General features: G+C 35.8%; 1 protein-coding gene across 3 annotated transcripts in view; it reads right to left on the bottom strand.

The window, feature by feature from the left end:
- The window catches only part of AGTPBP1 (ATP/GTP binding carboxypeptidase 1), a 174,944-nt gene that overhangs the window by 130,475 nt on the left and 30,493 nt on the right, over nucleotides 1-13,976 (bottom strand). For all 3 annotated transcript variants that reach the window (XM_041743506.1, XM_041743508.1, XM_041743507.1), the window contains exon 2: nucleotides 10,040-10,104. In XM_041743506.1, coding sequence (XP_041599440.1) covers nucleotides 10,040-10,071 — 32 coding nt within the window. In that variant the 5' untranslated portion in view covers nucleotides 10,072-10,104. The remainder of the gene's footprint in view (nucleotides 1-10,039; nucleotides 10,105-13,976) is intronic.

Here is a 13,976-nt window from a genome sequence, read left to right as displayed (position 1 = left end):
ATTTGTAGAACCACTAATCTAATCAAGTTGCTATCCAGCTTAAAAAGAATCCCTTCAATGGCTTCCTTTCAGACTTTAGGTAAAATCTTACTTACTTACCATAGCCTACTAGACAGGCCCTTTGTCTATGGCTTCTGTCTACCTCTCAGATTTTATCTCTCACAACATTCCCCTCATGCACTGGGATCCAGCTGCAATGGCTATCAGTTCTCTGAATACAGCAAGTTTTTCCCCAAACACAAGGTTGCTGTCCTCTCAATCTGGAGGGTGATTTCACTCAGCTCTATTTAAAGCTGGCAACTTCTCATTTCAGGCTGCAACTCAATCATGTGACCATTTCCTCACCAGCTCCTCCACTTCTGATATTAAAATGTACCTATAAAGAATTTATCCCTATTTGAAATTATGTAAGCTCCACAAAGGTAAAACACCTTGCTTGTCTTACTCTACAAATTCAGTACTTCAAACATTGGCTGGAATAGCACAAACAATACATATTTAGAAACATATGAAAAACAGTATGTTCTTTTCAGGTTAACTATGCCAAATGCTTTAAATTTGGAGCTACTTTAACTGAAAGGTATCTGAAATTTGAAAATACACATTAAGCATACATTTAAAGATGTACCTAACCATTTAAAATAATGCAATATTTCCCATTTACCAGAGCCAGTATAGCATAGACATAAAGATACATATCGATATGTATAAATCTTTAAGCATCATAAAAACCCAAAAAAAACCTTTAGAATATGTTCAGTGTAATATCAACAGTTTTAAGATACATAAATTCAATACAATATATTCTTTAGTGTATATACATAATATATAAGAAAACATTATATACACACATACTCTCTTACACATAAAGACACACATGCAAATTATGACCATCAAATTCAGCATAGTAATTATCTCCAGATAAGGGAGAAAAATGTTATCAGGCAATAGTACACAATGCATTTGTAATTTTTTTTATTTCTTAAGGGGGTGACCAGTACACAGGTGTTCATTATATTATTCTCTATCATTTTTGGTTTTCAGAAACATTTCATAATTTTTTTAAATAAAAAAATTCTGGGGGCAGCCCTGGTGGCGCGGCGGTTTAATGCCGCCTGCAGCACAGGGTGTGATCCTGGAGACTCAGGATCAAGTCCCACGTCCGGCTCCCTGCATGGGACCTGCTTCTCGCTCTGCCCTGTGTCTCTGCCTCTTCTCTCTCTCTCATTCTGTGTCTCCATGAATAAATAAATTTTTAAAAAATCTTTTTAAAAAAATTCCGTAGAGATTAAATCTATGTTACGTGTTTAACATTGTACATATTTTTTTCTTCCAATGTTGCAGGAGGAAGGAATGATTCCTTATATAACTACACTATCGCTACCGTACCAAAAATAGTAACAATAATCCTTTAATATCAAAATTAGTCTAACTTCAATTTTCTTAATTTATTAGTTCATCTCTCACACATTTTCTTTGTACAAATGAGAAACCAAATGAGGTCTATGTATTGCATTTGTCTTTTTTTTTTTTTTTTTAATTTATGAAAGACACAGAAAGGGAGAGAGGCAGAGACACAGGCAGACGGAGAAGCAGGCTCCATGTCAGAAGCCCAATGTGGGACTAGATCTCAGGACTCTGGGACCATGCCCTGAGCCAAAGGCAGACGCTCAACCACTGAGCCACCCAAGCGTCCCAACATTTGTTTTTTTATCGACAAATTTCCTATTACTTTTTTTTCTCACGATTTGTTGAAGCAGTTCGATTATCCTATAGTTCCCCACATTCCACACTTTACCAATTATACATCCACAGCATAATTAATATGACTGTCCATCCTCCATATTTTCTGTAAACTGGTAGTTGAATTTAAAGGCCTAACCTGATGAAGACTTGACTTGGAAATGTGAACTCTTTATAAAGAAGTGGTACTATAACCTTCTATAACAAGTCCTGCAAACTAAACTAGCCACTTTTTTCATAGAACATCATTTTTACTTCGAATAACAAGTCAAATAATAATAAAGACATTTTAAAAAACAAATGACAAAGATTATTCAGACTGGGGAACTGGAGCATACATTTTTTTTTGGAAATGAACAAAGTGAGTCTATCATTTCAAGGAACAACTGACAGATTGTTGCCAATGATAAAATTTAGCTTTTGAGCTAAACTTAGAATTTCAAAAAATGTGGATCTACCATCAAAGCCTTGAGAGCTTCCCACTAATTAAAAAAATTTCTAGGGGATCCCTGGGTGGCTCAGCAGTTTGGCGCCTGCCTTTGGCCCAGGGCACAATCCTGGAGTCCTGGGATCAAGTCCCGCGTCGGGCTCCCGGCATGGAGCCTGCTTCTCCCTCTGCCTATGTCTCTGCCTCTCTCTCTCTCTCTCTCTCTCTCTCTCTATCTCATGAATAAATAAATAAATCTTCAAAAAAAATTTTTTTTCTAGGTGCCTGGGTAGCTCAATTGGTTAAACATCTAACTTTTAATCTCACCTTAGTTCCTGATCTCAGGTTTATAAATTCAAGCCCCACATTGGGCTCCATGCTGGGTGTGGAGACCACTTTTAAAAAAATTTTCAGGATGCCTAGGTGGCTCAGCAGTTGAACGTCTGCCTTCACCTCAGGGTGTGATCCCAGGATTCAGGATCAAGTCCCTATGGGTTGGGTTCCCTATGAGGACCTTGCTTCTCCCTCTGCCTATGTCTCTTCTGATAAAAATCATTGGTGATATTAATACATGCAATTTTTTAATACTGTGTAATAAAATGTACCACTATGTAGAAGATCTGCATTAGTTATGGAACCAATATTTCCAAATGACCACTGCTGATGTTACAAATTTAAATATGGGAAAAAATTTATTCAAAGTGCAAAAGAGCCAATGGAATGTAATGTAACAGAGAACAAAAAGTTCACTAATATAGTTTCAGATTCCACATTGCAATTAACCTTTAAGAAAACTATTACTTAGCAAGAATATCCATTTCAATTTGAATTTCAAACAATACAGCTTTATTTCCAAAGTACATTATTATCATTTGTGTTTATTCCTCATTTATAATTATTACTCTTGCTTTAATCATATCTTTACTGTTTCTCTACAAATACTGAAAACACAACTTTATTTTCCTCTATCATAAATCAAAGGAACATTATATACAATTATCTAAAATGGCCTTTTGTTCTGTACTCCTTTTTCTAATTATATATCTATGTGAGCCCAGATATTCTTCATATTCTATAACAAGAACACCACACATGCACAAACTGTATATGCATGTATAATATGTGCACATATTATATATGTAATACATGCTTACATGACAGATTGAACTCAGAAGTGGGTAAGAGAATCTAGCTATCTCCCATTAAGCCACACATCAGATTTGCAAAAATTTAGTAAAATAATGCTAGTCTTCATTTTTTGGAAAACACAGTTATTTCTAAAACAAAATGTTATGTTATTATACAATTGGTTTATTGCCATTTTTAAATGAATTAAATAGGGGCACTTGGGTGACACAGTTGGTTAAGTATCAGACTCTTGGTTTCATTCAACTCAGGTTGTGATCTCAGGGTCATGAGATGAAGCCCCTCATCGGGCTCTACACTCAGCACAGAGTCTGCTTAAGCTTCTCTCCCCCTCTCCCACTACCCCACCCCCACTACATGTATGTGCACTCTCTAAAAAAAGAAATAAACCCTTTTTAAAAAATAAATGAATAATTTTAAGTTCTCAGTTTTAATGTATAATAATGTAAATATCAATGGATAAAATAACTCATCAACAAAAACGTTTTGGAGTCTTCATCAATTTAAGACAGCATAAAGAGGTTTTGAGCTAAAAAAAAAATCTGAGAACCACTCCTCTAGGCTTATCCTGCACATTTTATGCTCCTGACCTAGAATCAGCCCTTTCTCCAAAAAGTCCTGGTTCCTTTTGGTGATAAATGGTATTAAGAGACCACAGTTTGAGAACTAAGGAGCAAAATACATCTTTAAAAACAGTTCCATAACCCAGAGTTAAGAGAATTTTGCATTAAGGAAACCAAATTCTGATATTTAATAACTAAGTGTTTCTTAAATTTTCTCCAATTAATATTTTTTTAATGGTCATCTCAGGAAAAAAGTCATCTCATTATTTTTTTTTAATTTTTATTTATTTATGATAGTCACAGAGAGAGAGAGAGAGTCAGAGACATAGGCAGAGGGAGAAGCAGAGGGAGAAGCAGGCTCCATGCACGGGAAGCCCGACGTGGGATTCGATCCCGGGTCTCCAGGATCGCGCCCTGGGCCAAAGGCAGGCACTAAACCACTGCGCCACCCAGGGATCCCCAAAGTCATCTCATTATTTTGCAGTAGTTAATAAAACATCTAACTATTCAAAAAATTCATAAACATACAAAACACACACTGAGCATAACACACATTCAATTCTATTCCCAACTAAAAATTTGTTTTATCAGTAACTCTAAAAATTTTTAATTACACAACATTTAAAAAAAGTAAAAGAAAACCTTTCATCTAAGTGATTCCTTTCTGAGAATCATGCTTCTTCAAATGATGGATGGCTGAACAGAGGAATGAATCTTTTGAAGGGAGGCAAATAAACAGAAATTGAGAACATAGGCAAATCAATTTCCCTCTCTATTTCTACTTTTCTCATCTACAGAATGAAAACTTAACAAAATATTTTAAGCCACCCCAACTCAGCTCTTAAAATATAAAGCTGCTGAAGGCTGTGACAGTAATGTTGAAAGAATCATAGGGTGAACACCAGAGGGCAGCTGTACCACTCCTGAATTATTTTTAGACTTTGGAAAATCTGGGGAGGGGGGATAAGCTATCTAGCTATTAAATGGACAATCTCAACTACACTGAGAAAATGTTTAAATAACAAGGCTCAGAAAAGGGTGTATATCCCTTGCTTACCCTACTTTTAGATGAATCAAAATGAAGCTAAGACCAAACTTCAGAGATTCGATTTATGATTGTTAATTATTAAGTAGTGAGAAAATCATGGAATTGAAAATATAATCCATATGAAATACATCAAATCCAGTTAACTTTCAAATGGGTATTTTAAGAACAGTATCACTCAGGGGGTGCCTGGATGGCTCAGTCAGTTAAGTATTTGTCTTAGGCTCAGGTCTGGGATTAGGAACCTGCTTCTCCTTCTCCCTCTGCCTGTAGTTCCCCCTGCTTGTGCGCTCACTCGTTCGCTCTTTCTCTCTCTAAATGAAATCACTAAAAAACAAGACAGTATCAATCAAATATTTGTTTCATTGTAGTGGTCTCCTACTGCTTTGTTTCAATTTACTCTCAGAACTATTTTTCTAAAAGCATAAATGTGGGGATCCCTGGGTGGCTCAGCAGTTTAGCACCTGCCTTCGGCCCAGGACGTGATCCTGGAGTCCCGAGATGGAGTCCCACATTGGGCTCCCTGCATGTAGCCTGCTTCTCCCTCTGCCTCTCTCTCTCTCTCTCTCTGTTTCTCTCTCTCTGTCATGAATAAATAAATAAAATACTTAAAATAAATAAATAAAGCATAAATGTTCTGGGATATTACAAAAGTCCCAATGATGTACAGATACTACCTTTGCAATAAATAATTTCCCAAGCAACTGTAAGCACTATAGAACCTATCTTCATATCATTATTACCTTTTTTACCTTAAAATGCAGGTAACAGAGCTATCCTCATTAAAAAAAAAAAAAAGGTAAAAACATCTCACAGCAGAAAAAATCTATAGAAATACACTAAAGTTTTAGACTTAAAGATGACACACAGAAATTAAGATTTAATTTCAAACAGTAAGGTTTTAATTCCAAAATGCATATTATCTTTCAGAAATATCGGTTCCTCATTTAGAGGTCTTTTTGAACCTGCTTTTATTACTTTTGCTTTATTTACATTTTTACTATTTCTCCCCAAATACTAAACATACTTTATTTTCTTCCATCATAAATCAAAGGACAATGAAAAATAGAAACTTCATTATCATTCTTTTGTAAAAAGTGTTAAATATTTAAATATGTAAGTTTGGAAAACAATAATCTTCTAACTGGAAGAGAATAATAACTACTTCTCTGACTACTTCTTATAATTAAATGCAGAAAAGACTTCTTCAACAAAAATTCTAGTTTAACACTACCAAGTGACTTGTTACGGACAACCAGTAAAAGCTTGTTAAAATTTTAAACTGTCTAAATTAAAGTACCATCAGCAATAATTAGTCGTTATCCTTTAAATTCCTTCACCAAAGCTAATTAAATGCTAATTATTTTATATTCATTATTTTTAAAACTTCTCTGGTCATGTTCCACTGGGATTTTAAGTACATGTTTGTGGCTAACTGCTTTGCCCTGATATATGGCCACTCTGGTGTATCACATTCCTCATTTTTAGCTTAATGTAAAAGTTAGTATAGGCTAGGTCAAAGGTTCTCAATCATGTTTGGAGCTTTGTGGGGAGGGACTGGGGGGGCTGGTCTCATGATACCTTTACACTAAAAAATTATTGGGGACCCCCCAAAGAACCGTTATTTTCACGGAAAACACAAATCTGACAAACAACCTGAAAAACTAGTACACTGAAAACTACAAAACATTGCTTTAAAAAATTAAAGATGACTATAAAAAAAGGAATATGCTATGCTCAAGAGTAATAAGACCCAGTGTTGTTAAGGTATCAACAGTCTCCCTGGGGCACCTGGAGGCTCAGTCAGTTAAGCAGCTGCCTTCATCCCAGGGTCCTGAGATAGACCCCACAGCAGGCTCTCTGCTCAGTGGGGAGTCTGCTTCTCCCTGTCCCTCTGCTGCTCTGCTGCTTTCTCTGTTTGTGCTATCTTTCAGATAAATAGTCTTGGGGAAAAAAACACTCAATTCTCCAACTGATCTACAGAATCAAGGCAATCCAGTAAAAATCCCAGCAGGCTAATGTGTAGAAATTATAAAACTGATGCTAAATTCATATGAAAATGCACAGAAACCTAAAATAGACCCAATTTTGGAAATAAAAGAACAAAACTGGTAGATCAACACTAATTTTGAGACTCACTATAAAGTCACCAAGGCAGAGAAGTATCAGCACTAGAAGATAGACATCTAAATCAGTAGAATAAAACAGAGTCCAAAAACAGGCCCACACATACATGAACAACTGATTTTTGACAAAGATACAAAACCAACTGATTGAAAGGATGATTCTGCAGATATACATAAGCCAAACTTACCAAACTATACTATGTGCAGTTTGTTGCATGATGACTATATCTCAGTAAATTTGTTTAAAAATTATAGGTGGCCTTAGTAAGTACTCCTGGTATACCACGTAAGGCAGAAACTACACAGGGGTGGTTGGAGTGTCTGAAATGAGATGTAGATTGCATTTACAGAGTATCTCAAATTTTTTGGTTTTTAAGGGAATCAGATATATATCAGAAGAGCAGAGTCTATATACTGGGAAGCCCAGATCTTGTTTAAATAGTAAGGAATAAAGCGGTAAATGAGTCAAGTCAGAAAAATAAATGATTAAAAGAGCCTAAGAAAAAAGGGGGGAGGTGACATCAATGAACACTGGTGTCAGTATTAATACCTGACAAGAAAAGAGACACATTCTCTGCTGGAGTATAAATAGCAGGAGGGTAAGCAGAAGATTGGATCAAATAAAGGGGAATACATAAATTTAAGGTGTAAGATACATGAGGATAATAGATTGTATTATCTCTGTGATACCATGAGGGAAAGCCATTTGTTGAGGGTCTGTATTTGAGACATCTGAGGATTTCAAAAGCTTAAAGGGTAAAAAGAAAGTATAAAATAATCATAAAAAATTGAGAAAATAAACTTTTCCAGAAAACCATAGTTGCAAGTTTTCTGGGCTCAGTTCAAGCCAATGAGCAGTAATTTTTAGTGTTATCTTTCAAGTTAGTTCACCCTCCCAACATCATTTAGCTGCTCAATAAAGGTTTATCCAGAGGGCTTCATCGGATGGATGTAAGGGAAAAATACAAAGTCAGGTAAAAGATATCTCAGGTCTTTTCAAGAGCGTAATGACAGATAGTGGATTCTACACTGCGTAAGAAAGGAGGTATATGAGAGAAAATAAAATCAAAAGATTAAGTCAAAAGAGAGATTTTAACCCTTTTCTATTTCAATTCATCTTTCTGCATCCAGCTTTCTTCACAGAGCAATATGACAAGTATTAGTAGAACTTATCATTTCTCTTAGATGAAGGCTACTTGCAGTGATCTCAATTTAGTTAGCCTAAAACAGCGACAAAAATAAATACCCAGTAAAATCTATCTCAGGAGAAAAAAGTGAAAACCAATACTAGGAGCCAGAAGTTGTCAAACTGTAATTTCCTATTCATGTGGAACAATCTAGTCATTTTAGATAGTTTAGCTAATCAACAGAACTACCATTACTTATTTGACCTAATCCAAAAAGTGGCTGGCTGGTGCTCCTTCTTTTTGTTTTGTTTTCTTAAGGTTTATTTATTTATTTTTCAGAGCGAGAAAGCAGGCACAAGTGCACATGGGGGGTTGGGCAGGGGGAAAGAATTTTCAAGCAGGCTTCCCAGAACCCTGAAATCACGAGCTGAGCAAAAACCAAGTCTGAGATAACCTACTGAGCTCAAGTCATGATTTCATGGGTCATGAGATGGAGCCCACCCCTTCCTCCCCACCCTAATGTGCAGCTCTGCCCTCAGCAGGGAGTCTGCTTCAGGATTCTCTCCCTCTGCACTTCCCTCCACTCACTCGCACAAACTTGCTCTCTAAAATAAATAAATAAACTTTTTAAAAAATAAATAAAGATTTTAAAATTTGGGAGCGCCTGGGTGGCTCAGTCAGTTAAGCATCTGCCTTCGACTCAGGTCATAATCCCAGGGTCCTGGAACAAAGCCTCACATTGGGCTCCCTGCTTGCTAAGCCAGGAACACGCTTCTCCCTCTCTCTCTGCCCCTCCCCCACACAAACCAACCCCCCCCCCTTGCTCTCTCTCTCTCTCTCAAAATAAATAAAATCTTCAAAAGACAAATTTAAAAATAAATAAAACACAATCAGTCCCTAATTCCTTTCCTATACAAATTATAAAAATACTTCAACAATGAAATTTGTTATAATGTATTATATAGTTAATAACTGGAAAACTTGACGTAATAAGGAACAAATCTTATCTAAACTGTATCTACTTATTTTAAAAGAGTCAAATCATACTTGTAAATGCAAAGTTGTAAAAATGTAAATATAACCTACAACACTGCTACAAAGCAAAACTGATTACCAATATTAATAAGTTGTCATTTACTAGCCTGCTACACACTATCTTCACAACTTCATAATATAGCATTATTATTATACTCATTACATAGATGGGAAAACTGAGACTTAACAGTGTTAAGCAATCTAGCTAAAAAATAAATTCCAAAACAGAATCAGTTTGTCTAACTTTTAACTGAAAGAATCCACAGTAAAACCTTGCTAATAAGGACAATTTCTTGGTACATAAGAGCTTTAATAGAGATGATGCTTTAACTCAGGGATTAGTTAAAATTTTTCTGGAAAGTACCAGACAGTATATATTTTAGGCACAATGGACCATACAGTCTCTGTCAATAATTAGTCAACTTTGCTACAGTAGAGCAAGTGTCCAGACAATAAATAAATGAAGGAGCACAGCTGTGTTCCAGAAAACTTAATTTATGTACACAGAAATTTCAATTTCATATAAACTTCATGTGTCATAAATATTCTTATCCCCCCCCCCCCAAAATTTAGAAACGTTAGAAACTATTCTTAGCTCATGGGCCATACAAAAACAAGAGGTAGATGGGGTCTGGCCTATGGGTCATAGTTTGCTGACTCTTTTAATTGAAAATTTAAGCATTAATAAATATTAGTTTAAATATATAAATACAATACAACATGCAATTATTTAAACACAAATAATACATTCAAATAAGGAGTTTCAAATAACCACTTCATGTATTATTTCCATAACTGACACATATTGGTATTTAGCACTACAGTACCTTTTTTCTGATATCACTTTTAACTTGCTCATCTTGACTTACTTCATTTCATCATTGCAGATAATCTAAAAGAAAAAATGTTAATGATATTAAACATACAGCTGTTTCTATATATTAGATATCATAAAAGCCATGCCATTGAAATTTTTTATTATGAGCAACAGAAGATAACACTGGAAACCAAAGGAGAGTGTTTGATTTTTATGTGTTTCTGGCAAGTTACCTCAATATGCAAAAAAATGTGTGATCACATTTTTCAATTACATGATCTAAAACCAGCCAGTAAACTGTTATCAAAATCCTGGAGCTACAAAAATTTAAAAAAAAAACTAAAATAGTATATGCTCTAGTGTTAAGACTTCTTTTAAGACAGTTCAATTTCTCTTTTTCCAATTTTATATTCCTCCTTAGAATAAACAAACCACAGCAGTGTACTTACTGTCCACTACTCACACAGTGATCAAATACTGGTAGATACGTAAGAACACTTATTAATAACAAATTGTTTAGACAGTAAAAACTACCTATAAATCATCTCATTTAATATACTTTATATTTTCCTTCAGTCAATACAAGTTTTATCATTAAAAAGTACACATTATACACTTTAAAACTTTAAATCTCGTTTCATAGAATATTTACAACATTTCAGATTTATTTTGTAACTATTCACCCCCCCCCCCCAAAAAAAGAGGAAAAAAACAAAACAAAACTCTGGGACGTCTTTTAATTTTATATATAAATGCTTACTGAAGCAGAATTTTGGTGCATCACTAGACGTAAAAAAAAAAATGCTAATTCAACAAGTTTCTCACATATTTATACAACATTTAGTATAATGATATTTAAAGGGAAACAAACATGCAAAAGAATGTAGAGAATTAGTAGATTTAGAAAAAGAATGATATTTAAAGGGAAACAAACATGCAAAAGAATGTAGAGAATTAGTAGATTTAGAAAAAGAATCTAAAAAGATTTAGAAAAAGAATGTAGTAGATTTAGAAGCTACAGGTATTCTGGATGTTTTTCTTCAATTAACTTTCACTTCAATAAAACACTTTTTTTTTCAGTTTTCTCATTAACTCAATTATAAGAAAGAAAACATGAATTTGGGATTACATATAAAAATTACATGGACTGGGATCCCTGGGTGGCGCAGCGGTTTGGCGCCTGCCTTTGGCCCGGGGCGCGATCCTGGAGACCCGGGATCGAATCCCACGTGGGCTCCGGTGCATGGAGCCTGCTTCTCCCTCTGTCTGTGTCTCTGCCTCTCTCTCTCTCTGTGACTATAATAAATAAATAAAAATTAAAAAAAAATTAAAAAAAAAAATTACATGGACTTCTTCATGTCGGCAAGAAATTTAAAAGTGCTGACAATTCTTTCTTTTAATGGACTTTTTAGGGACACCTGGGTGGCTCAGCAGTTGAGCATCTGCCTTTGGCTCAGGGCATGATCCTGGAGTCCCAGGATCAAGTCCCACATCGGGCTTCCTGCATGGAACCTGCTTCTCCCTTTGCCTATGCCTCTGCCTCTCTCTCTATCTTTCATGAATAAATAAATAAAATCTTAAAAAAAAAAAAAAAAAAAATCTTAAATAAATTAATTGACTTTAAAAAAAAAAAAAAGACTACAAAAAAGTAATTTTTCCCCTTTCCAAATAAATTAAGAATCAAAAATCCAAAGGAGGGGGAAAAAAATCCTATGTGATTTCAAAAGCATTACTGCTGCCATAAACATAAGGTTAATTAAGTTACTTCTACTTGTTGAGTGGTAGGACCTTCTCTAGAAGTGCATTAATAGCACATCTCATGAAAAGTTTACTGTGACTCTTATTATTAGAGCTGATAGTTGGAAAGGTTAATGCTTTACCTTACGTCACAACCACTTCAACAGTTAAAGAAATGATTTGAACTTCCAACTCACAATAAAATAATAGTTGGACAACAGGCATTCATGTCCTCTCCCTCTGAGGACTAGAATAAAGTAGACAGCAAAGTAATAAAGAGAAATGAAGTTATGTTTAAGCCCACAGTGATAAAAGGAAAACTAAAGTCAGGGCGGGGGGTTGGGGGGTCCACAGGGTAGGTATCCTGTCCAGAAGAACTCAGGGAACTTGGAACCCAGGGACATGGAGATGCCAAGCACAACAGAGGAAGAGACTGCTCAACAGCTAATGAAAATTCTATAATTCTAAGTAACTTCTTACCTCTTCAATATCCCATACCTCACCACTGTGGAAAATGTTCAACAGCAAATCACAGAATTCCTGACAAATAATCTTCACCAAAGAAACAACCTCAAAGAATTCTGCTTTCTGGGACTAAAGAGTCTCCCAGGAAAAAGGCCAGCTCTCAACCCCATCATCTTAGAGCTAAGCCACTATGTCCCTTATGGTCCCTTTTTATAGCCTAAAGCCAGAGTGCCCCCAGAGAACACGAAAACTCTGTATTTTAAAAGTTTGTGTTCATCATAGTATCATGTAACACAAACAGGCACTTAGAGGCAGAAGTACCGCATTTCAGCAAGTCTGTGGATTTGCCAACCAAGTGTGACAAAGCAAGAAAGAGGCAAAGAAACTGAGACTATGTACAAGGGCCTAACTATAAAAACTGACCATTAAGTTTAGGTATAATCTACTCATTCCTCTTTATTGGGTCATTCTCATCCCCATAAAATCATGTTGTTATTTCCATGTCTTGAAGAAAAAAATAAACTCTTTGCTCCTATTTCCTCAATCCAGCTACTGTCCCATTTCTCATCCCTCCCGAAAGCAAAGAGTTGTTTGTACACACTGTAAACAAGTCCTCTCTTCCCCTCCTAAGCACACTCCAGTCAGGTTGTCCCCAACACATGTCAGTCCCAGTGACCTCCATGTCCCTAAATTCAACTGTCAATTCTCAGTCCTCATCTTACTTGTCCTATCAGCAGCATTTGATAGAACTGGTCACTCCCTTTTCTTGGAAATACTTTCCTCATTTGGCCATACTGTTTCCTTCACTGAATGACCTAAGTAAGCTTAGCTCTTCCTCGTCCTTTTAGAACTGCAGTGTCTTCCTTGGTGACCTCATTCAGTGTCGTAACTACCCAACATCTCCACTTAGATCTCTAATAATATCACAAACTCAACATAACCAAAACTGATCTGACTTGCTCTTCCCTCCTAAATGTGCTCTCACCTTCAGCTTTTCTAACTGTAAAGACAATCCTCTAAATCTCAGTCCAAAACCTTAACATCCTTCTTGACTCCTGCCTTACATCCCACACCCAATCCATAAGCAAGACCTAATAATTCTACTTTCAAAATATATCCAGAATCTGATCACTTTACCATATCTATTACCATGGACAAACCAATCATCCTAATTAGTCTCCTTTCTGTCTTCACCCCTCTACAGTCTATTCTCAACAGAACATCCTGACTAATCCTTTTAAACCCTTGGGGGAAAGAAAGAGACCAAAAAAAAAAACAAAAAAAAAAAAACAAACCATCCTCAGGTAAATCTTGTCATCTTGTCACCACTCTGCTCAAAGTCCTGAGATGATGCCCATTTCAGTGGCATTAAGGGCCCTAGGGGAATACCCCCACCCCTTCCCTTCCCTGACCTCATCTTCTACCTACAACTCTCCTCACTCACTCTGCTCTAGACACACTGGTTGTGCTTCCTTGCTTTCCTCCAATTCTCACCTTGACGGAGCTGTTTTCTCCATCTGAAATGTTCTGCTAGAAATCGTAATGACTGACCAATTTCCAAACTTCCTTTGCTTGAGTATCACCTTTTCAATAAAGCCTACTTCAACCAATCTATTTAATTCTGTAAATTACCTTCAGACTCCAATATATCCATTACCCCTTGCTTTAATCTACTGTCTTTCCAGAGCTCTTATCACCTTCTAATACAGGATGATTCAAAAATAATTGAACACTGAAAACTGTAC

Source organism: Vulpes lagopus, chromosome 2 (assembly GCF_018345385.1).
Source record: "Vulpes lagopus strain Blue_001 chromosome 2, ASM1834538v1, whole genome shotgun sequence".
Lineage (NCBI taxonomy): Eukaryota > Metazoa > Chordata > Mammalia > Carnivora > Canidae > Vulpes > Vulpes lagopus.
The sequence above is the reverse complement of the archived record's forward strand: the minus strand, read 5'-3'. Positions and strand labels throughout refer to the sequence as shown.